This window comes from Electrophorus electricus, chromosome 23 (assembly GCF_013358815.1).
Source record: "Electrophorus electricus isolate fEleEle1 chromosome 23, fEleEle1.pri, whole genome shotgun sequence".
Classification (NCBI taxonomy): domain Eukaryota; kingdom Metazoa; phylum Chordata; class Actinopteri; order Gymnotiformes; family Gymnotidae; genus Electrophorus; species Electrophorus electricus.
Genome location: NC_049557.1, coordinates 5,516,097 through 5,539,403, shown reverse-complemented (window position 1 = coordinate 5,539,403; position 23,307 = coordinate 5,516,097). Strand labels below are relative to the sequence as shown.

The following is a 23,307-nucleotide window of genomic DNA, read 5'->3' as shown; positions in this document are numbered from 1 at the left end:
GTCCTTCATCAGCTGTGTAAGCAAAGTGCTTCTACAATTGTAGGTTCCTCCTACAAGAAGCACAGCTTGGTACACCCAATTAAAGTCTGATATGGTTTGTTGTTTGGATATTTATATTCAAAATATTTTTAAACAGTGGTTCAAGGTGTAACCCTTATGTCACATGACCATGAAGTGAGGTTTCAAATGCTTGACCTGGTAGCCAGCACTAACTAGCGGCTACTGCTAAGTTGTGCCGTCGGCTAAAAGGGACCAAATAAGGTCGGGGTCTCATAACTTAAAATTTTAATGGCCAATCACTTAATAAATTCAAATTGTTGCCAGTACTTAATGATTTAGCTGATGTTGCTAAGCTTGCTAAAAATATTCTGACAAGTGGCCCAATTTACCCAAATTCACACTACATTAAAAATAAGAATCAAACCCAGTATGCCTGATCCTGTATTAAACTACAGGGGTGGATGTCTTTTTTTTTTTTTTTTTTTTTTTTTTTTTTTTTTATGGCTCTGCATTTACTTTTTTTTTCTTATATTAGCAATATGACACAATTGATTTTTCTCTATAGTTTAATCGAAGATTTACAAAAACCATATACTACATGGTGTTTGGTGTGTGTACTTGTTACTGTTCTGATATTTACAAAAAAAAAAACAACCAATTATTCATAATGTCATGGGCCTCTCTTTAATAACTTAAAAGTGATAATGATTTAATAAATAAATTAATGGGGGTATTGTCTCTTTGTATAAGCATATTAGAAATAAATGCATAAATAAATTCACATGTCCCAACAGCCCCTGGCTGTTCATCCTCATTTTGTACAAGGATGAAGGGAGGGGACACACACACACACAAAAAAAACCCCTCAAAAAACAGAAATTGAGTCCTATGGATTACATCATGACAATAAAACAAAGTGAAATTACAATACCTAAAAAAAAAAAAAAATAAAATAAAAAAATAGAATGACGGTCTGTTTTCACCATTTTAAAATCTAAAACAAGTTTGCATTACTTTTGCATTTATGCTTTTCATACATCTCAGAGAAGCAAAAAAAACAAAAACAAAAGCTCTTTTTGCAAACTGAAAGATTGGATAAGTTTTTAGAAATTTTGCTTTGTGGATAAAGAATTTACCTAACAAAATCACGTTAATTGGGAATTCAGTCGTCTTTTCTGTCTTCAAGATGACCCCACACGAAATGCAAACCACCCTGAAATGCAATCAACTCAACTATATTATAGTTACAAGTGAGACATACAAAACATCAGAGTTAGGAAAAAGGTGAAACAGACATAAGACACATGTCATGCAAATATCAAACAAAATCTGTTGTATTAACCATACCAAATGCTATCCACAAGTTTAGTCATAGCAGTGGGAGTTACAGTTATATGACAAACATGCTTTGATATCTATTCATACCGTTGAACTAGAAATACAAGAATTAATGCTGATATCTAGAAGTGCAAAATAAGCATAAGCGCTATATAAATAACAAACAATACCCGACAATAAGAACTAGAGTTTCAGTCACTCAACATAGGTGCAGGATCAATGGTCAATTAGTCAATAAGGATCAGTTTAAATATTCCACAAATAGATGGGTCTTCAGTCTGCGTTTGAAAACTCCATGGAACTCTGCTGTCCGGACAGCCAGGGAAGTTCCACCATCTGGGAGCCAGGTTTCCAAGGTAACGGTTCGTAACCTGGTAACCTTGGAAACCTGAACGCGACAGAAGAAACAAAGCCAGCACAGACAGCCTATCTAGAAACCGGTAACGTTAACGTTAGCTACGTTTGAATTAAAAACATTACGCATTATCTACTTTTGCGTTTATTTTCTGTACTTTTAAAACCGTCGGTGTATTTTTTTATACTATGATGTATTTCTCTCTTCGTGGGCCATTTTAGTTGGCTTCCTAGGCTAGCTAGCTAACTGAAAAACTAGTTTGATTTAAATTTTGATTCTCAGTATAATTGCTGTAGCTGAGCCTCCGAATGCTTTCCGTCTGATTAGATGGGATGTCCGCAACAATAAACCCTTTAGCAAACCCCAAAGGAGGGAAGAAATTGTGTGAGCTTTGTCAAAAACCGGCTTACCTCCAATGTACAAAATGCCGCGTTACCTACTACTGGTAAGTTTAGTCAGTTAGCTAGCTAACTTGCTAAATGTTAAATGTTTTATTCAAAACAACGAGGTCAAAACAAGCGGTGTTCCAGAGCTTTTAATAACAAGCGATTATAGCGAAAAGCTAATATGACCTTACGTACGCCAGGTGGCAGCAACTGAACACCTCTAAACGTTTGTCCATATTACATAATGTTTCCGTTTTTTAGACTGAAATGTTGACGAGACAGCTGAGAGAAGTTGGGGGAGAGGGGGGGGGGGCGTTTAAACAAGAACAGAGAGAAGGCGCGACAGTTAAAAAAAAAAAAAAAAAAAAAAAAAAAAAGCAGTGTGCACTTTGTAATTTTGTACTCAACGACCATGATCATTGTGCATGGATTGGAGGATCCATGGTGATGATCTCTTAACGGCGAGGGCCAGGAAAGCGGAACGCGGTCTGTCTCGCTCTCTGGCAGGATGGACATTCCTCGAGGGCCTGAGCGCTTGCACACCCACGCTGTGGTGCCGGCCATGCGCACTGGCGTGAGCGGTCCTTTTTACAGACATATCAGTGCAGCGTTGCCGTTTGGGGATTGTGTGTGTGTGTGTGTGTGTGTGTGTGTGTGTGTGTGTGTGTGTGTGTGTGTGTGTGTTGTCTCTGCAGTGATGTAGCGCACCAGCAGGCAGACTGGAACAGCATACATAATAAAGCGTGCGAGCTTCTGATCCTCATACGATCACCTGCTCCCCTACACTCTTGGCAAACAGACAGAGATCATCACCACATGCAGACTCAGAAGAGACTGGTACGTGCTCACCTAATCACTGCCTCTGCTAAAGACCACAGTAGTTGAATGCACAAAGGCTGTACTTACAGCTTATACAAATTATCTAATGTATGTATTAACTGACACAAAGAGCCATATTCTTATTGGAATGTGTGTTTGACTGACATTAGGAGCAGCTAATGGAGTTGTCCCATGCAGAATCTAAGAGGAGGGTGTCGGAGGGGAAGTATGAGGAGGCATTGCCAGCAGCTCAGCTCTCCCTGCGCTGTGCCATGGATGTTTATGGCCCCAATGCTGTGGAGCATGTGCCAGCCTACCTGCTGCTTGCTGAGGCAAACATGGGTGAAGCACACAGCGCCGCTTACACAGTCTGTCTTTGAGCAAATATGTGTCGATTGACTACATGAATGGCTATGAGACTCAGATGTGCTTTGAGACACTTGCAAGACAGCTTACTCGTTTTAATTTTAAATAAGCTAAGCATCTTCCAAAGCCATTGTGTAACTGCATTCTGTATAAACAAGCTAGCACACCATGGCTTCAGATTGTGAGTGATCATAGTTGTCACTGAGCTGATCATTGTGAAAAATCATTTGAGACATATCTACATTCTTAAAGCTAGTAAAGCACGGTCTGAACTCAGACCTGTACGATCAGACACATTGTGTATGAGTGTTTATGTCTCTTCTTACAATAAGAAAAGTTTAAGAGTGCTTTATCTCAGTGTCGAGCTCCCACATAAACAACAGTTCTAATTGCTCTAACAGGGCTTCTCTCTCTCTCTCTCTCTGGGTGTACATCTGTCTGTGTGTTTTGTCAGGTTTAGGTTTTCTTTCTCAGGCTGAAGGCTATCTCTCCAAGGCACAGTGGACAACGATGAAGACTCTGGGCTGCAGTCAGGTAATTCTTCATCAGCTGCACCGGACCCTGGGCCGTCTGTACACCGCCACCGGACGCTACCGTTCAGCCCTGCTGCACTTTGCCAATGATGTGAGTCTGCCTGCACATTTGTGCTGTGTGCCATGGAAGGCTTACCTGTGTGTTTACTTGTACTCAAATGCAGTTATGCAATATCCACTAACAGAACTCCTTCCTTTCAACCAACATCCTTTTTGTTCACTATAACTAAGTTTTCACACATTGATGTCACTCCCCCCTTTTCCTCAATACCTACCCCTCGCCTTTATAGACCCATATAGACTTTTGTCTAAAGTATCAGTTTTTTGGCATATTTATGCACATGTGCTGTTTAAATAGAAAGGTTGCACTGAATAGTTGTTCGTGCTTGCAGATATTTCATGCAAGCGAGGAGTTTGGCTTAAATAGTGTGGTATCGGCAGGAGGCTATTTCCTGATGGCAAATGTCTTTGTGAAGGAAGAGAAGCCGGACATTGCCATCTCGCTGTATTCACAGGTACATCAGCACCTTGTAATCATTCACCTCATGTGTCCTGTTCATTAGGCTTTTGATTCTAGCATGTGTTTGGGTGTGCGTGTGTTGAGGTCACCAGTATCTGGCACATGCACCTGTCTAAGATGGTGGAGCACTACAGTCAGAGGGGCACTCAAGGAGAGCAACACTTTGGTGAGCATTATAAATTTACCCATTTTTGATTCTCTTTCTGTTCTTACATTTGATCTAACCATAACCAATATCAATGATATGATCATATACACTGTCTGAATGCGTAAAACAAGTGGGTGACTCTCCTTATTCTGAAAGAGTTCTCTCCTTGGCACCAATCCAGGTAACAGACTATAAACATTTAGCAATGCCAGGCCTAACCTAAGTCAAGTCAGTTATGAATCTTGATTTCACGTGACAATACAAATGACTTTAGTCAACTTAACAGTCTGGTCACACTCACACCTACATGTGGAGATATGCATGTATCAGAAGTGAGCGTGTTGGGGGTGTAAGGTAACTGAAATTATATTTAACATATCCCGATGCTGAATCCGGTAGCCCAACCATCTTTGCTCTAGATGACTAAAACCGACTCTGACACAGCTTAATGTAGCACGTGCTGGTGTCTGGCCCCGTTACCTCCCCTCTATAAACCTGCTGAACTCAATTGTGGAGTGAATATAGACTGTACAGTCTATGGGAGTGGCGCAGTGCGGGCTGTATCGGCTCTGATCAGCTACACACACTGCAGACACTAAGATGCTGAACCTGGGTCAGCTGATCACGGAACAGCATTGTATCTGGCACCTGAGCAGGAAATGGCTCAGCTACAGCTATGCACTGGCTAGCTATGCTGCAAATATACCATGATCATATTCCCTATGACCGATGTAGAAAAATGTGATGTATCTTAATATCTAGCTAGGATAACTTGCTAGCCATCTGACAAACGGGGTTATTTTTTGTTTTTGTTTGTCAGCTAGCGGGTCTCTGTAGCTAACCTAGCTAATTTGATTGAAAGGGGTTATCGAGCAAAACACATTAGCTAACTAGCTAGCTCGGAAAAAAAAAGTTAATAAATGCATTGACATGTGACTATTTAGGCCTTTTGAAGATGAGTTAGTCTAATGTCCTTTCAGTTCAAGTTAGCTAGCTTTTGCCCAGCTAGCTAGGTTAGTCATTGTCACCTCGCGCAAACTTGGCCATAAAACGCCCTTTTGCCATGGACGCCTATTTTGTTTTACATTTACAGCATTTATATGACGCTTTTACACAAAGCGACTTACAATTATGACTGAGTAGAACTTGAGCAACTGAGGGTTAAGGGTCTTGCTCAGGGGCCCAACAGTGGCAACTTGAACCAGCAACCTTCCAATTACAATTACTTTTAGGCATCTAGTGACTTATTGCAAACGGCATGGCATGTGTAAAATAACACATTGGCTGGCTAAATAAACGTCATGGTCTATCCCAAAATTGTAAAATCAAAGGCCTAAAATTAAATTGATTCGATTTCGCCATTATTGTGGGACCTTTATTTTGAAGAACCTTATTAAATCTAAATATCTGCGTATATGCATTGTGTAAGGATAAATGGTTTGACACAGTATTTTGACATATATTTTCTTAATTGGGTTAGCTGTTTAAGAGATTGGATAAACACTATGGATCAATGGCACAATTTCCGTTGCCAAAATGTGCGCCGTTTTATGGTAAAGTCAATAGGCCACAGACAGACCCTTCTCGCTATTGCATTGAGCTATATTTAGACCTCTGTAGAATGCGTTAACGTCTATGGCCCTGTGCAAAGTGTTTAGTTGTCGGCCATTTTTGCCACATCCCTAGATAGCTATTTTCAGTCATGCAAAACCAGGCTCTCATTTGTTTAAATTGGGAAAGACCTATACATCTGGAACTGATAGCCAAGCTACTGTTTCAAGATGTTTTAAATGGCTGACAAAGTCAAATAAAATGGCATTTGTGGTATATAGCTCAAGTTGGGACCCCCCCCCCCCCCCCAATTTGCATATCTCCACAAAAAGGGCTTGCCAAAGTGTTGTCAACTACTTTCATGGAAAGTAGCTAAAGCCTGCTCGAAATGTCACTAAATGTTACTAGGTGTGCGGATTATCATATTTGTGGCATCATTGTGTTGTACTTGAATACTACCTAGTATCAGTAGGTGTCAGCCGTTGTTTCTGACTTACTCTGAGTAACAACTGAATTTCCAATAAAGAGGTTCTCATTTACCCATTTTGTTTGTTGTCAAGCAGGATGAATATGAAATAATAAGTTGGCAATATTGTCTCTAACTGAAAAAGTATAACTTTAATAAGACAGCATTGCATTGCAGTATACACTAGAATATGTAGTGTGCATCGTCTATTCACTACAATTTGCTGTGCATTTGATGGTGACCTATGTAGGTAGGCAGTTAACATTTTGAACATCAGTAAAAATGACTAACAGCTTATATAGGGCAGCACTACTCTCCGTGTGCTTAAATGCTGATCTGAGCATGTTGTATACAACCTCAGGTGTATTTGCAAGCATGTTAAATGATTTATGTCTACATATGTACATCTCCAGCATTTGGCAGACTTATACAGATCCTTGATGCATATTTAAAAGTGTGATTTGTATGTGTGCTTTCTGAGAATCAAAGCCATTTCTTTGGTGTTACCACAACCTTGCACATCCTACTTTGCCAGGAGGTGTACGTACGTGTGTGTGTGTGTGTGTGTGTATGTGTGTGTGTGTGCGTGTGTTTAGATGAGGCACAGCTTGCAGAAGTGGATCAGATGTTGAATGTGATGTTGGAAGCCCAGCAGCAGGGTGTGAACACCCATCAGAGCGCCATGCTGTCTCACTCTCTTGGTCAGAGTGCGTTGTTGTCTCACTCTCTTGCCATGTTTTGGTTCCTTTGCAGAGACCACAGTAAGGTATAGTGTTTCCACACAAATACATTGTCTTTGCTTTTCACGAATGTGGTTTTAAGCATTAGCAACAGGCAGTATATCCCTGGGTGTATGACAATCACAGGCAATGCCGCCTCTGCTGTCTGTGGGGGTGAGAGCCAGTTTGGACTATTCAAATTGTTTTAACTACTTCTCAATCGAAGGTGGCTCAGTAGCCAGATTTAAGTGCTGATTTAATGTTCTTCATTAGCACTCTTATAGCTGGCTATGGGTCTTCCTTTCTTTAACAAAAGCAATGCCAGCCATGACTGCATGACTCCCATACCAAATGCATGAATAAAGCTAGTCAGTTTAGTACATTTAAGCTGACATCCTTTTGGCAGAAGAGGTCTTTCTCTAATGACCTAACTTCTTGGATCCAGCCTCCAAGAATGGACCTCTCCTTAACCATAAACTAAACCTATCCTGATGTCATTCTCCAACAAAGAAATACATCCATAAAATAAACTCATTTAACATGAGCTGTTTCAGTCAGCCTCATGGTCTGTGAATACTGTATTTTTAATTTCTGGTTCTTTGTATGTGGAGGTCCTGAAGACCATAACTGTATTTAAGACCCAGTGCAGCTGTGTGCATGTGCTTGGGCTGCCTGGTCTAGTTTAATAATTAGCACTGGTAGATAAAGTTGAACGGATAAAGATAGGTGGTTCAGGTGTGTCACTGGCTATAATGGGAACCAAACGTCCTGCAGTTCATCAATAGCCATGCTTAGCAAATCAATCATTGATTCTTTAAATGAATAAAATAACACAATTTTGATGCCTGATTCTTAGGACATATTGACTTGTTTGCAGGCGTTGGACTTTGGCAGGAAGGCTGCAGAGTTTAGCCGGCAGTGTGAGGAGCAGAACAGTCTGGCTGAGTCTATCCAGAGTCTCATACAAGAAGTAGAAAAACACATCACCATACAACAAATACCTACCATTCAGCAATAACCAATACATTCAACACCCACATACCAAAACATGCCTTGCAAAGTAACCTGTACAATCAGTAAACACCTCTGAGTCAGTGCTAACCATAATACACCAAGTACTCGGGTGCACCCTCAATTTGGATCTGAATGCATCACTCGTGAAAACTCCCATGTGTTCAATAAAAATTTATATCCAATATATTTCTGTATCCCCTAAATATCAATCTTTTTCTATAGGTTCATATAGTTATTCATATAGTTATGGCTGTCCAGTTCCTCTGCAGGATCTCCTTATACGTTTAATAGTAGTTACCCTGGTGTCAGTATATTATTATAAATTAGAATGGGAAGTGGTCGTAAATAAACACGGGCCCTGTTTTCATGTCTGGACATTTTTAAAATGCTTATTATGACTCCTACTACTCTTTTTAGTTTTTTTTTTGTTTGTTTTTGTTTTTTTGTTTTTTTTCTCATTCAGGAGGAACAAAAAGAAGGAAGAGGCAAATAAGTGGTTTACACCTATAGTCTTTGTTCACATCCCTTTACATCCTGGAGAGCAACAGAACCAAAGTGTTAGCAGCAATTAAACTGACATCATTTTACATTGTTGTTACCCAGTGAGTATAACCAATCTCTGCCTCTGTCAGTCATAGTAATGAGCCTGCAAGTAATTTCTCTGCTGCAAGTCCTATTTGATCCCAGTTAAAACTAGAAGAACATTTTTATGATCATGCCAGTTTAATACTCAGTGCTCTGAAATCTTGCCTCACCCTTTAATATCAGGTGAGGGTTTGGAGTAAGACAGGTTTGGGGAAAGCAATAAACAGGCAAAGCAACTGATGGCTCTGATTACAGTGAGTGTTAGTGTCTCTGGTTGCTTGATTATGGTTCACTCCTATGAAAGGTGATGGAATGAAGGAACACATCACAGAATACAACAAATCACAACATGGGGTGTGATGTGATGGTGAATGTGTGTATGCATGTGCTTTAGCTGTTAACCATTGTTAGTTAAACTGCTCCATTTAAATCCACATTCACAGTTCCCCAACCAACCAAGATTCAGGCACACAAACCAGTTTTATCCTTAAAAATAAACCATTAAAAAACAAAAACACTGAACATGATAAACAAGGGAAAAGGTACATGTTGACCATCAGGGTACAAGCATTTTTTGTTTATTTATTTTTAAATAGATTAATTGGTCAGTCAGTTGGTTGGTTGGATGTTGAACATTATAGGCAAAGTACGGATGGATGTCACATGTGACAGGGGAGGGATGTAATCCAGGCTGCTTCCCTGAGTTTAATCTGAATTCAGTCTCAATGTAAACTATAACAAAAGTTTTATCCAAGTCTCAGAAGTCTCATTTCTAAGATACAACTGTTTTCAGCTTATCAGCACTACAAATTATACATAAATGTAAACTGTTTTTTTTCTGAATGTTGTGGCCTGTAAACACAATGTAAACTGTAAACAGAGTTCATATTATAAATTTGGTCCATATTGAAAATGAGCTGCAGTGTTATGTAGATTAAGACTCAGTGTGAAAATGAATTCAGTCTGGATGTAAACTCCATCCAGACCTGTGCTAAATCCAGAAACTAGGTTGTGAAATGGCAGACAGAGCTACTGCAGGATGCTTCAAGTTACCAAAAGTAGATGGCATGCTAATACATTTTAACGCCATACACAAGACCTTAACTGACCAACTTGCTTAAAAAGAATGGTAGTTCAGCTCATTGTCCTCTAGAAAATTGTTTTTCTATCAGACTACGCCGCCAAGATGAACTCAGAGAAGGCCTAGCACCCATTGAGTTTTAATGTTTTATTGTAGATTTTGTACAAATAAACTGCAAAAAGACAGCTTAAAGGTTTGGGCAAAAATTTCAGCTGCTGTGGAATGCAAAACCTAATTCACATCCACACTATGTATACTTGTTCTACATAATTTGCTGCTTAGGTGCTAAAAATCAGAATGGGAAAGTTGGGTGTGCCACATGTTGTACACACACATTTCAACTTGTATTTACAAGACAAGTGAATGAATACTTGGCAATGAAAGCAGATTAAAATTTTCAAGGTATATTTTAAATGCACCTTGTATTTCTGCTTGTGTCACTTCTCCTTGCAGATTTTATAGGACCAGAGTGACTTAATGTTCCTATTTAAAATGGGGAACAGCAGATTTTCTAAAATGACTGCCTCATTAACCAAACCATACCAGCAATGGCTCTGGGTAGAATATGCTCTTTAAGAACAGTCTCTAAAACATTAAATTAAAAAAGAAGAGAAAGGCTTGCCCAACGTCACATATCCTGCCTGTCTGCACTAAAAATGAGTACAAAATTATCTTTTTGAAATCTATGAAATCAGAGTTAGAATAAAGAAAGGATTCGTTGCCAGAAGGTTGGCATCTTAAGTGTCGACACAGGACAAATTTATCGTTATACCCACATTCTAACCTTTACCACTAATAAAACCACTCCAGTCTGGTTCCAAATCAGTAACTACTCAGACCATTTAGATCTTGTGCTTGTGTAGTAAGAAGGTTCATTACATACAGCCAGCCACTGAAACTAAAAATGTGCTTAACTGCTTTTTTGCTCTATACAGCTAAGGGTCATTCAACTGAATTCGGAAGAGAATTATATACAGCTTTTCCAGTTATGTTCTGTATTCAATGGCAATGTAAATGTGCCACACTAAGGGTGGTGTCACAATTTGAGGCCACATGTACAGTATTCCTTTAAACGCTAACAAACCTCTAACAAGGAGATTAGGGCCCTTTTCTCTCACCACATTAAATGATCACAACACACTGCGCAGCATGTTCAGCAAGCCTTGCAATGGTCTTGGGACTGACTGAATTCATTCTCTCCATACATATATATTTATACATATTTGCAACTGTGTTTGTGTGCACTGTCTAATTATTAAGTCAGTCTGCATAAATTTGAATGATAACTGATGATTTTGCTATGATGGGAAATAAACTGTCCAGCCATAGCTCTAGGTTGCAAAAAATTGGAGTATACACCTCAGCTAGTGCACTAAGCATGGCTTGAGTGTACACTTTCACATTGACTGTAAAATGTACAGTGCAGTTAGTTAAACCGAAACATCAGGGGAGCAGCCTCATACCAACATTTACACAGTAGGTTAATATGACAACACTTGCGTTTGTGTGTGTGCACGAGGTGTACGATGGACCATTGTATGCAACATATCAACTTGCATGTGTATATGTACTGTATGTCTTTACTGTATATGCATGTATATCTTCAGTGTGTGTATTAGCGTGCTTGCACATGTGGTAGCCGTTTATCTACAGCTCACTCAGTCAACAGTTTAATCTCCTTTGCGAGGAGAGAGTTGATGTTGTAGGCGGGGTCTGCTGTGCTGGGGGCATGGCCCATCTCATTAAGCTCCGCCTCACTCTCGCTGGAGGTAGAGCTGGTGCTCATGGTGCTGACTGCGTCAGGGATGGTGCAGGTGGCAACAGGCGGGCCCACCTCGGGCGGGATGCAGCCCTCGGCGGGGAGGCACACCTCGGGCTCACTGCTGGTCTCGCTGGCGCTGGACACCACAGACAGCAGTGACATCTTGCGGCTGAGGCGGCTGGGCAGGAGCGAGAGGGCGTAGTCCGCCACGATTCCTGCCACGTCCATCCCGCAGGCTTGGTCGAAGGCGATGAAGCCCACATTGGCGTTGGCCTCGCACACCACAAACGAACCGTCGTTCAGCTGCAGCAGGTCGATGCCGCACACATCCATGCCCAGGATGTTGGACACCTGCACGGCCAGCTGCTTGCCCTGCTCACTCAGGGGGCACATCATGCCCACCCCACCTGCCGAGCGAGCGCAGGGGGTTGGGGGGGGGAGGAGAGAGCGAGTGAGAGAGAGGCTCATCATCTGCTGAGTCTGGTATGTTTCATAACTGGGTGCATTTAGGGGTGTTTCTCTTTCCAGCATACTGTATAATGAACAACTGCTCTGTCTGTATCGGCAGATATAAGAATTTGAAGAATATATTTGAATATTGTATAAGCAATATGTATGTTCTGTGCTCAGTGTGCAAATGTGTGTGTGTGGTTTACATGAGGCTACATTTACAGATCAGTGTAATTTCTATTCTCAGGCTCGACTTATGGCGACATCTGAGCTGAACAAAGACTTTGTCATTCAGCTCTCGGTTACCCTAAATTGAACCCGTCTCAAAAACCAACGTGCCCCGCCCCTGGCGTGGCCCTCCCCCTACCCCCAGGCCTACCGAGCGAGCAGTTGCTTTGCATACGTCCATCCGTGGAGCAGCGCAGCATGGAGCCGATCACCCTGCCGCCCACCAGTACCACACGCACGTCCCGCCCGTGGCTCTCCTTCACGTACTCCTGGAAGAGGTACGGCGCCTCGTGACGGATAAGATGGCACAGGTCGGTCAGGTGGTGCTTATCGCGCGCCAGGAACACTGCCTTTCCTGCACAAAGGGTACAGAACGGAAACACGTGTTAGCACGGCAAACTCAACGTCTCCCCATTCTACTCATCCTTACGATTTCATATGGCCAGAGAAGGTGGGGTTAGAAAAGGCTTGACTTGAAACTAGTGTACCTATAGTAGCCATTTCTTCAGAACCATACCATGATTGTGGCTGTGTGAGGCATCTGTGCACATCAATGTGCGTGAGGGATCAGGAGCACATTTTCACACAAAAAAATGTAAAGGCAGGCTTTTGGCCTGAGGCAAGTGTTAACCTCTAACACAGTAAGAAGGCAGCGGTGTGTTTGCACATGTCCATGTGTTTCCTAAATACTTCAGATATACAACAAACAAAATAGATTATTTGACAGCAAGATTAAAAATATATATATACCCCTGACAATTCCAAATATATAAACAATAAACATTACATTACACAAGTCTGACAGACTCTTGACCCATTTTGCTTTTTTTCCCCCTCTCCTTTAGACAAAATAAAGGGGACAAAATAAAGACTCATTTTTCCAGGCCTATCCTGAGTTTTGCATACGCAGCTGACCCAGAGTTTCCAGTCGGCCGAGCACACTCGGCCTCTCCACTCTCTGGGAGGGAGAGGGGCCTCTCTGGTGCGCGACGGCAGACACTCGGGGTGGGGAACAGCTGGTCTTGATTCACTGTGCAGAGCTGTCTGTAGATGATGCTCAAGTGGAGCGGCCTGTCATTTAGCTTTCTTCCCAGCATGCACTGGTCCATTCCACCCTACCACTTTTTTTGCCAGCATGCAAAATGTCATAAGTGCAGCCGCTCCCAGACGTAGTGTGGGAGTTGATCTGGGAACAGGCTTCCTTTCCCTGGGCCTCCACTGAGCATAACCACAAAGAGCAGCAGAGCTGGTCTGGGAGCAGTAAGGGACTCACCTCTGTGTCCTCGAGCATTTTTCACCACAATGGGATAGCCCAGGGGCTCCGCCTCATCAATCATCTTGCGGAAGTTATCATGGCCACCTGGACACACACACACACACACACATACACACACACACACATTACAACCTCTGCAATAATTGGACTCTAATATCCACTGCAGTGTGTGTGTGTGTGAAATGGCAGGGCCAAATTAGATGTGCAGAGAGCACGGTGTGATGAATCCAAAGCCGGGATTGATGACTGATGCAGTGATGATCAGTAAATCACCACCCCAGTGCTGCCATACCTTAACACCCACTCCACAGGCATGAGCTGAATGGGACGATCTTAAACTCACAGAAACGTACCCCTTTTAGCATCGGAACGGACGCTTCTGAACAATTATACTATTACGATAACTCTCTCTTAAAGGCATTCATAAAGAACAAGTTATTAGAATTACTAATAGAACAAAACTGCCTGCCTCAAACCAGAAACCACTCAACTCACAACCGCTGTCCACGTTCACACCCATTTTGGCCTGTATTAACTGACAATGTGGGGCTGCAGTGCTGAGTCGGTGCGTGATGTGGTGCTGCTGAGGGTGGAGCACAGGCAGCTGGGCTCTGGATGGCAGCGGGGAGGAGGGAGAGCAGCAGGCCCCAGCCTTAATTACAACCGTGCCTCGGTCCGCTCGCCCGGGCCGAGGGGAGAGCATGCCCGCACCCCTGCTGCACGCCGACTCGGGCCTTCTGCTCCCTTACGCGCCGCTACGCTGGCCACGGATACTGCCTGGGGCCTTTGTAGCGTTCTATCGCGAGCTCTGTGCTCCAGCTGGGAGAGAGAGACACACACAGACAGGCAGGCAGGCAGGGGGCGGGACACGTCACTGGAGCAGCTGCCACGCTCTCCCTGTCTGTTTTCATTCAGATGGTCATGAGTCCCACCACCACTCCCTTCAAGCCCTGTTGCATAAGGGTCTCTCACTTATCTGCGCATGTGTGGACATGCGTAGAATGTACACTCTGACAGTCGGGCTTATCTGGGGTTTGTCAAAAAGTATTGAGTCTTACTCAATAATGGGTTTTTTTTTTGTACTGCAATGTTGTTCTAATTATGTTGGAATACACAGCATTAACATAAATACTTACATAGTTTGGTGTCTTGCACTAATAATAAAATACAGGAGAGCTGAGGCTTGTCAGTAATAGAAGCCTTGCTGCAGACCAGCTAAAATGGAACAAAGGTGTTTGTGAAGTTTTTGAAGTTGTTTTTACTTTCCACTACAAAGATTTCTGCTGAATGCGCAGCAGTCCTACACAAGTCTTTTTTCAGTTCTCTTTCCACAACTAATTCTGGTTAAGAACAGAAGAGGGAACTGCTGAAGCACCAGTATGTGTGTGTGTGAGACTGTGACGTGTCGCTGTTGTTATGATGGGGTCCGTGGAAAGCAAAGGAGAAATGGCCAAGCACCGTGTACAAATACAAGTCACAGAGGTTAAGCGGGCATGGGTATTCTTATACCTGTGGGCGAGCCTTCATCACTGCTCAGCGTTAATGCTAAGTGTGTCTGTGTGTGATGTGAGAGTGTCTGGTGCTAACCGTAGGAGTAAGTGTCAGGCAGTGGGACTCCATGTCCTGCCAGCTCCTGGAAGGTCCAGAACTTGTTGACGCAGTTGAGGATGGCCTGAGGTCGGTTCACCAGTCGGCATCCCATCTTCTCCAGGTGCCTCAACACAGTGATGTCACTGTCCGACTGCACCCACGGAGTGGGGACACGCACCACGGCGACCTGCGGGTACGACGTCACCATTTCCTGCCCCACGCGCAGCCCTAGGAGAGACAGAGCGACCCGTGAATATGCTTAACACGCCGCATGCAGCATCTGTCAAGTAACTCACAATTGCACTGTTTGGTTTCTTGCTCATCAAGATTATTGATTTTTTTTTTTTTTTTTTTTTAAAGTCATAGTACTAAGCAGTGTTTGTTTTCAGCTTCTTTCAGGCTATTACATAGCAGCCTCCTGGTTGTAGGACTTTTGTAGGTTTTGAGGCTGCATCGCGTCAGCAGGACTGCTGCCGCCAGGGCTGGGGTGTGGGGAGGATTCTTGACATGTATCTGGGCAATGCCCAACAGAACACTAAGCCCTGCATTTGGACCACTGCCTCCCTCTGCGACACACACACACAGACACTCTCCCCGTTTCTCTACTGATATGCCAAATGAGCTGGCGGGACACTTACAAATAAAATCTCTGCACTACCAAGTTTTTGAGATCTGCTACCTCCAGAGTAGATCAACATGAACATTCTACTTGCTGCCATGTGCTGACCCACTAACCCAGATCCTTCTCCTCCTCTCATTTTAACAGTTTAATTACCATCTCAGCTTTATTCAACATTTCATATTCACCATCACTTTGCCTTAATTAGACACACACACACACACACACACACACACACTTCCTGAATGACGACCCTTATCAAGGTCTACTCTGCAACTCAGGCCTCCAGTATAATAAATCTTACCCCCCCCCCCCCCCCCCCCCCTTTTTTTTTTTTTTTTTTTACTTTTGCTTCAGGGTCAGAAGGAATAAGTAAGGAAGTGTGTCATTATATGAGGTATTGTGATGACATAGGAGCTTTCTAAATACACTGCAAGTTATATTATTACACACACATGCATACGAACATCCACACAGATCTTAGCCTTTGCTACAACAGGACTTTAACATTGCAGGCATGCAGTGTTAAACTGCCTTAATAGTACACTGCTCTGAATACAAGTGACCTTTTAAACATCAGCATGCAACTGCAATTCTTTCAAATAATCAGTTTTCACAACAGCACATTATGTATTTTTCAGATTACATTGATAATTCCCCACCAAGCAACTGTTGTGTGTTTGCCACCCATTCACACAGCAGTGATCAACAGAAAAGTAGTTTTGCCCAAGGTTATTAACAAGCTAACTGTGAGTCTAACTTAACTGATGTCAGTGTTTCAACTATTTTGTGCAGTTTCTTATCCTACATGGAGCAGGCTGATCTAATGACTGATCTTGGGTTCCCATTTGGAAGATGTTCAAATTATTTATTTCCCAAAAATTCTGGTTTGGACCTTATGTTGATGTGTATTTGGAATTGAACTTGCAAATTACTGTATTAGACCTTTCCATGCAGCTCAGTGCTAGTGTGGTGCACGGCCATCCAGCATAAAAGAGGGTGAGATTGCGTATATGTCTCTGGCTGCGTCTGATGCAACACTACTGGCACACACTCAGGCTCCTACTCGCACAGCTGGGCATAAAGAACACACTTTGGGCATGCGCACATGCGGCTGGGGGTCTGGACCGCTTAGGAGTACAAGAGTTAAAGCAGTCACGAGTTCCTGGGGTTCAGAATGAAGCAGCCGTTCAGATGGTAAACTCATCCGTGGCCACATCACCCACCCCCCCACAGCTGCACTCTCGTGCGCTCTTGTCTCCATCTGTCTGCGTAGTTCCTCTCCCCTCTCTCCTGCTCCCAGGAACCTTTTCCTGTTGCTTTATGGTTTAGCATGTGTCCTTAGGCTTCAGCCTGTGACTTGTCGTTTTCCAGGTTTACGCCGGCGGGGTACTTTCATTATTGGGCTTCATGGAAAAAGAAAGGAAAAGAAAAAGAAACACCCATCCCACATCCATGCCAAAGCACCAAGCCAATGACAATTTTCCCTTAAGGAAAACCACTCGTTGGGCCACATATACACACACACACACACACTCACACACACGGACACGCACGCACAGGCTTTGACACGTGAAAAGTCCCATCGCTCTCACACACACACACTTCTGAAAAAAAGCTTTTTGTAACAATGTTTTAAGACTTTGCACCATAATCAAATGATAAAACACCTATATGATCTTTGAGTGTCTGATATTTACAGAGCTTAAGAGGATGGGTACATAAACCAGCCTGACTAAGCATGGCTGTAGGCTGTCTACACCAAAAGCAGCAGGTGCACATGTTTGAGAGTGCATGCGTGTACAGGTAACATAGCCCATGACTGAGTTTTCTAATAGTGTGTTGGGCAAACCTATTGTACTGTGTATGTGTCGCCTTACTGTGCTCTGTCACTACACAGTGGGTTGCAGTGCAGTAATCTCATTGAGGTTTTAAGACTACGACCATGCACGTTTGCGCACATGCATGTGTGGAAGGAAGTGTCCCCTCTAACTGGTGTGGGGCACCAAAACAAGCAGAAACAGTAAAACAGTGTTACATTTCTCAGAGGACAGTGGAATGATCACTCGTGAAGGCTCATTCTCTCCCACCCAAATGCACATGCCCACCCACACTAGTGCGTTTGGACCATGGAACATTAAACTCCCACTGTCATACGTCTCAAATATGTGTGGCTTTACAGCACATTCTCTCTCGCCAAAAAAAACTCACTGCTGAGATCCAGGTTTGTGCTTCCACTGTGCCATGCATTGTCTGTGACAGGCCACACCCCAGTTCTTACTGCGATGATCGGGGAAGGGGTGCGTCCCATTCTCATTTTTCATTTTTCTAATTTCAATATAGTCTTTCAATAAATACTGAACCAAGCCGTAATTGGTATGTAGCCCAGATAAACACCGCTATGTTTAAGTCATTGCATTTTGATTATAAACAGATCTACTATACATATTTACCAAATACAGTACCAAAATTAGTTTGGGCCTTATATATTTACAAAAAAAATGTATTTACCAAATTTACCATTTATGTAAATATATTTATCAAACAGATTTGGACTATTTAGCCCTGCTAACATCAAACACAGCAGTCAAAACATAGGTCTCATATTGCTGACTGACACAACATAGCAGAATGTAGAGCAATCAGAACCTGTAAACCCTAAATCAACGGTGTAGTGGCATAATTCGTCAACTGTGTCTATAGGCCCAGTCCGACCTCCCCAAGTCCCAGAGCACACGATCAACTTCAGCCACATTCAGGCACACACCTGGTAACAGAGCTCCTTTAGCTTCGCTGTGCTCCCTCAACCAACGTGTGACTGATTCATGTTCGGGCAGATGTGATTTGTTAGGTGGAAACAACAAGCTGCAAGAACCTCTCCCCAGAGAAAGTTATCTTGGTGTCGAGGTGATATAATTAGGAATACAGATTAAGAGCCATTTGGTAACTGATGTTTCCTTCATTAGTTTTTGTACCAGAACTGTGACGTTAATTATGGAAGCAAGCGCTGCAATTCAAAGACCTACAACTATACATCTTTTCTGTAACTTCATGTCCAAGTCTACCCACACTTGCTTGATCTGGTTCTGAAATAATTTTCTAACTTGCTGACAAGATCTAGGACATGACAGGATATCTTTAAAAAAAAGAACAACACACTATAATGTTATGGGGCAGCCATCTTGAATGGACTTTCAATTACGGATCAGTTTGGTACCATTCCACAAGACAAAAAAAAGGGGCTGTTTTGAATTCAACACAGTTGCGCAGTCAGATACTGATACCAGAAGAGTGTGTCAAGCTCTGAAACAACAATGGCATGTCTGACTAGGAGTTTGAGGCTCTGCTGATATTGGAGTCGGGGGCAAAATATGGCCCCAAAAAATAACATGGGCTACATTCCTATTTGGTGCTTTTTAAGAAGAAAAAGCAGTCATGCTTTTTGTATTACCATTTGTATTAACATTCTGTATTAAAATATAACATTTCAATATATAACAAACAATAGTGTGATGAATAAGCCTTAACATGAATATGGCTGGCTCCTTCCCATACAGAGAAAGAACAGAGGAGTGTACAAACATGCTGAAGCAAGGATCCACCAGTAAGAGGTAAGCAGATAAATTTCCTTGTTTTGCAAGATGATTAATTACTAGGTTCTCTTATTTTAATTAGATTTTTCAACTAGCTCCTAGGAAGGCATATTGATCTGTCTTACTCATTCCTAATCAACTGAAATCCTGTAGAAACAATTACTCCAGTAAGTATTGGGCTCATAGTACTTCCAAAGTACATTTCCATAGTACTCATAGCACTTTGGAACTGTTTGAAATGTTCTGATGCAAACCCATGGCCTTTACCTTGCTGTTTACAGTGATTTTTTTCCTCTCTCAAGAAATGCCTAGTTTTATCAAAAGATTATATATATTATTTTTTTTGTTCATGGGTAAACCTGAATGTTTTGCAAGTAATGTTTTAAACTATTCTGAATAAATGCAATTATGTTTCTATAAAAGCCCAGAAAACAAAATACAATTTTTGGAGGCATTTGGACATCACCTTTTTAAAGTCTGGAGGTCAAAGGTGAAACAGGTAGCTAGTGATGTGGTATGTATTAGGCCAATAAAATTAATACTTGTATAATACCTTTTTGTCTGAGGTAAAATGTACAAAAAATAAAAGGATGATACTGAATACTTTTTTTTGTATAGGAAGATTAGAGAGAATGATGAACAATACCCCCCCCCCCCCCCCCCCAAACCACTGCCACCCCAAATTCAGACCAAGGACTGTGCTAATTCTCCTGAGCTTGTTAGTGACTCCTCATCAATCATGTCAAATCTCATTTATCTTGATTCACCACTTTCTCTCTGGTGACGATATAAATTTCTTTTATATCAAAAGAGTTTCCAGCTAGCACCAAAACAGGTCATTGCATGTCCATTGTCATGACATGTTATTTAAGGACAGCTGCGCTATAAAGGACCGATCTGCAGTGTCGGATATTACCAGTGTCCTGTACACGCAAACACTCGCAGTCATTCACACTTTGTGGGGGCTGTGAATTTACATCATCTACACGTTACACTGCAGGCGCAAATCTGGTTATTAATTAACAACGGCGCTATCTAAACTTTATTTGTGTAAAATGTGCATAGGGCACAATTTGGGGGAAATTTTATTTCAGTATTTACAACCGATAGCTGACGAAACCGTCAAACACCATGGAGCAGTTGATCGGGGCTGGAATACGACTAAAAAATCCGCGATGCAGCCAGACGGCCTAACTCTGCTTCTAGAACTTACGAATGAAACATCCGATGATTTTTTTTAAATGCAAAGAGCCGATTTCTCAATGTATTAAAACCAGTTTCGTTTAGTACATGTACAGCCTCTATAGTAAAGCAAATGTCGCACCACAGCAGTTTCCACCGTCGCGTCTCGACGAAGAACGCGTTCAGCCTCGCCAGACGCTCGCGACTACACGCTGGTTATACGGGTCTCAAAGGATGAAACGACGTTAAACCCACATGTCCACTACCAAAATCACTGTGGTCTGACTACATTTAGGTTTAAACGGTCCAATGTCCGTATATGTATCGAAGACTGCCTGGAAATTAGGTTAGGCGGTCACTGTCACACAGAAAGGAGTGAAGGTAGCGGTTAGCTAGCCAGCTAACCTAACGTTACATCCTCACCAGTCCACGCTAACGCACCATAAACAACTCACTTCCGAATTTAACAAGTCATTTTTTAAAAAATGTAAATAAGACATCGAATAAAGTATGAACTCGAGATTTAGGCAGTTGATGTAAAGTATTGGTGTTGCATTTACCAAGCTGTCCGTCGGTGATGGTTATAACGATCTCATCCATTAAGAGATATCGAAATTCAACATCGTCTTCTGCACAGCGCTCCTTTAGAGCTCGCAGGATCTGAACTTGAGGATACTCCTGGCTGATGCGCCGATCGGTTACAAACCACACCCGGGAACACATGTTTAAAACGGAACTTAAAAAATCGTTTCGGCTTTAAAAACTGCAATAAAAGTGCTCCAGCCGCGAGGGACAGTAGGTTGGCGAGAGCGCGGGATCCGGGGTCGGGCAGCGACGGGGAGAAAGCTGGGAGCCCAAACAATGGGATGCGACTGCGGCGCGTCAGGCTAGCTCGAGAGCTAGCGCTAGTTGGACCGCTCGAGCGATGCTTTCGCGTATTTTTTCACTGCCAGTTGCTCCCGCCTCACCCGATCCAGGATCCCGCTAGATAACCGTTAACACGGCTAACTTAAAAAGGCGGAGGGAGAAAAAAAAAAAAACGTTACGTCCACCACGCCGAATAGATGCACGCGGTGGTCTCTTGCCCTTAAGCTATCGGTCAATAGCTCCGACGAGGGCAACGACTAAATGCCCGTCAAGGAGCGAAACAAAAGCCTCGGTGGTGTGCCCAAATCCGCCGCTCGCTAGACTCGAGACGCTACCGGTGCTGGCGAAAATTCAACAAAATGGTGGGAGGGTAAGCAACAGAAAGAAAGCAGACGATGGGCTGCGTCGCCTCGCTCGTTAACGGGTACGACCTGCTATCCACAGCTCGCGGTGCTGAAGAGATGAGAAAAGACGCACGCGTATCGTCGACCCCGCGATTCTCCGCAAGCACGCGCTTCGTTTACAACTCTCTTCTTAGCGTTTGTGATAATAATAATAAAAAAAGAGCCAATGAGAATGGAAGGGTCGCTCCTGCTTAGACCAACGACGTCCGCGTGCTCGGCGGCGGCAGGAGCTACTCGACAAATGAACGCGAAGTCTGCCGGGAGGCACGAGCATTTTAGCGAGCCAATGAGGATACGAGAGTTAGCGGTAGTATGCGCGCGCGTGTATGCGCGCGCTGCTGTGTTTTGGCGCGTGACGAGAGGGGGGCGTCGCCGGGGACGCGCGCTTCCCCCCCGAACCGGTTCAGACCGGGCACGGACGGGTTTAGTAGATGCTGATGCGTCTTGCTTAATATTACCGAGATAACCGGACTTTCAAAATATATTCGTTTTGTCGAAGAGGTGCTCTTTGATAATCGTGATATTTTTGTCTTTTCTCGCCATATGTAGCGATTTTATAACGTGACTGCAAGATATTACAAGATTCTTGGTCAGAATCGTACTATCTGAACTCGCTCCTATGGCAGGATCTCTGTTGGTGGGTTATGGGGCCCAAAAGCTCAGTAAGAACGCATGTGACGAGACTACATTTCAATCTCTTGTTTGCTATTCCTAGGCAAACTGTTGCAGTAACGACGTGAACAGTATGCAATATCTTCATAGTGCCACGATAAAAAAAAATCTAGTTGCTTTGTTTACATCGTGCGTGCTGCGGAGGTGGTGATTTTGGTGATGTCACATTTGACCAATAGCCAGGCGGAGGAAACTAGACTTTTTCTTAAGGTTGTTTCCTCAGTAAGAAGGCAATCGGATTTGAATGTGATCAGCACTTAACTTTTTATTAAACGTCTGTTTATTGGTATTTTAGTTAAAAACGAACAGCGAGCACATTATATGGGTTATATAAAATATATTTTAAAATACAGGATTATAAAGAATAAAATTAAAATACGGAATTTGTGAACTCATACATAACAATAAAACAATCCAAACACATTATAGGCCTATTATTTTAACTTTTGACCAAGATACAAAGCAGCCTTAAACGGTGCTCATATTAAGTATATACCAGGATTTTTAGCTAAGAATTAAGCGGATATTTATTGCCTAGTCTTTACATGATAAACGAAGGCTTTGAGAATTTCTCAATAGAACCTCGGAGAGTGAGTTTTTCTAGTTGAAAATGCTACATAACATATTTGATCAACGCCGAATAAGTTGGGGCTGTGTCTGTGTCCAGCACTGTAGAATGAATCTATGGATTAACACTAAACTTTAAACAATAATGGCGCTAGACTAATGCATGTGCTCTATAAAGAAAAAAGCTTGTCTTGTAATTTGTTTCAGTTCTACATG

General features: G+C 42.6%; 2 protein-coding genes across 4 annotated transcripts; one reads left to right on the top strand and one right to left on the bottom strand.

The window, feature by feature from the left end:
* Positions 1-1,738: 1,738 nt before the first annotated feature.
* On the top strand, positions 1,739-10,409 carry zmynd12 (zinc finger, MYND-type containing 12). Of its 3 annotated transcripts, XM_027001366.2 has the most exons (9): positions 1,745-1,778; positions 2,021-2,138; positions 2,775-2,916; positions 3,069-3,240; positions 3,719-3,888; positions 4,190-4,312; positions 4,402-4,483; positions 7,079-7,248; positions 8,079-10,409. In XM_027001366.2, exons 2-9 carry the CDS (start codon positions 2,026-2,028, stop codon positions 8,217-8,219), a joined length of 1,113 nt encoding a protein of 370 aa, XP_026857167.2. In that variant the 5' UTR covers positions 1,745-1,778; positions 2,021-2,025; the 3' UTR covers positions 8,220-10,409. The 3 variants fall into 3 exon arrangements, with proteins under 3 accessions (XP_026857168.2, XP_026857169.2, XP_026857167.2); XM_027001367.2 differs by having other exon boundaries at positions 1,739-2,138; positions 3,725-3,888; XM_027001368.2 differs by having other exon boundaries at positions 1,739-2,138; positions 4,435-4,483.
* On the bottom strand, positions 8,960-22,070 carry rimkla (ribosomal modification protein rimK-like family member A). The gene is made up of 5 exons (XM_027001365.2): positions 21,142-22,070; positions 15,185-15,415; positions 13,595-13,681; positions 12,473-12,676; positions 8,960-12,050 (listed from the first exon to the last, which is right to left on the bottom strand). Exons 1-5 carry the CDS (start codon positions 21,302-21,304, stop codon positions 11,536-11,538), a joined length of 1,200 nt encoding a protein of 399 aa, XP_026857166.1. The 5' UTR covers positions 21,305-22,070; the 3' UTR covers positions 8,960-11,535.
* Between the last annotated feature and the right edge of the window lie 1,237 nt (positions 22,071-23,307).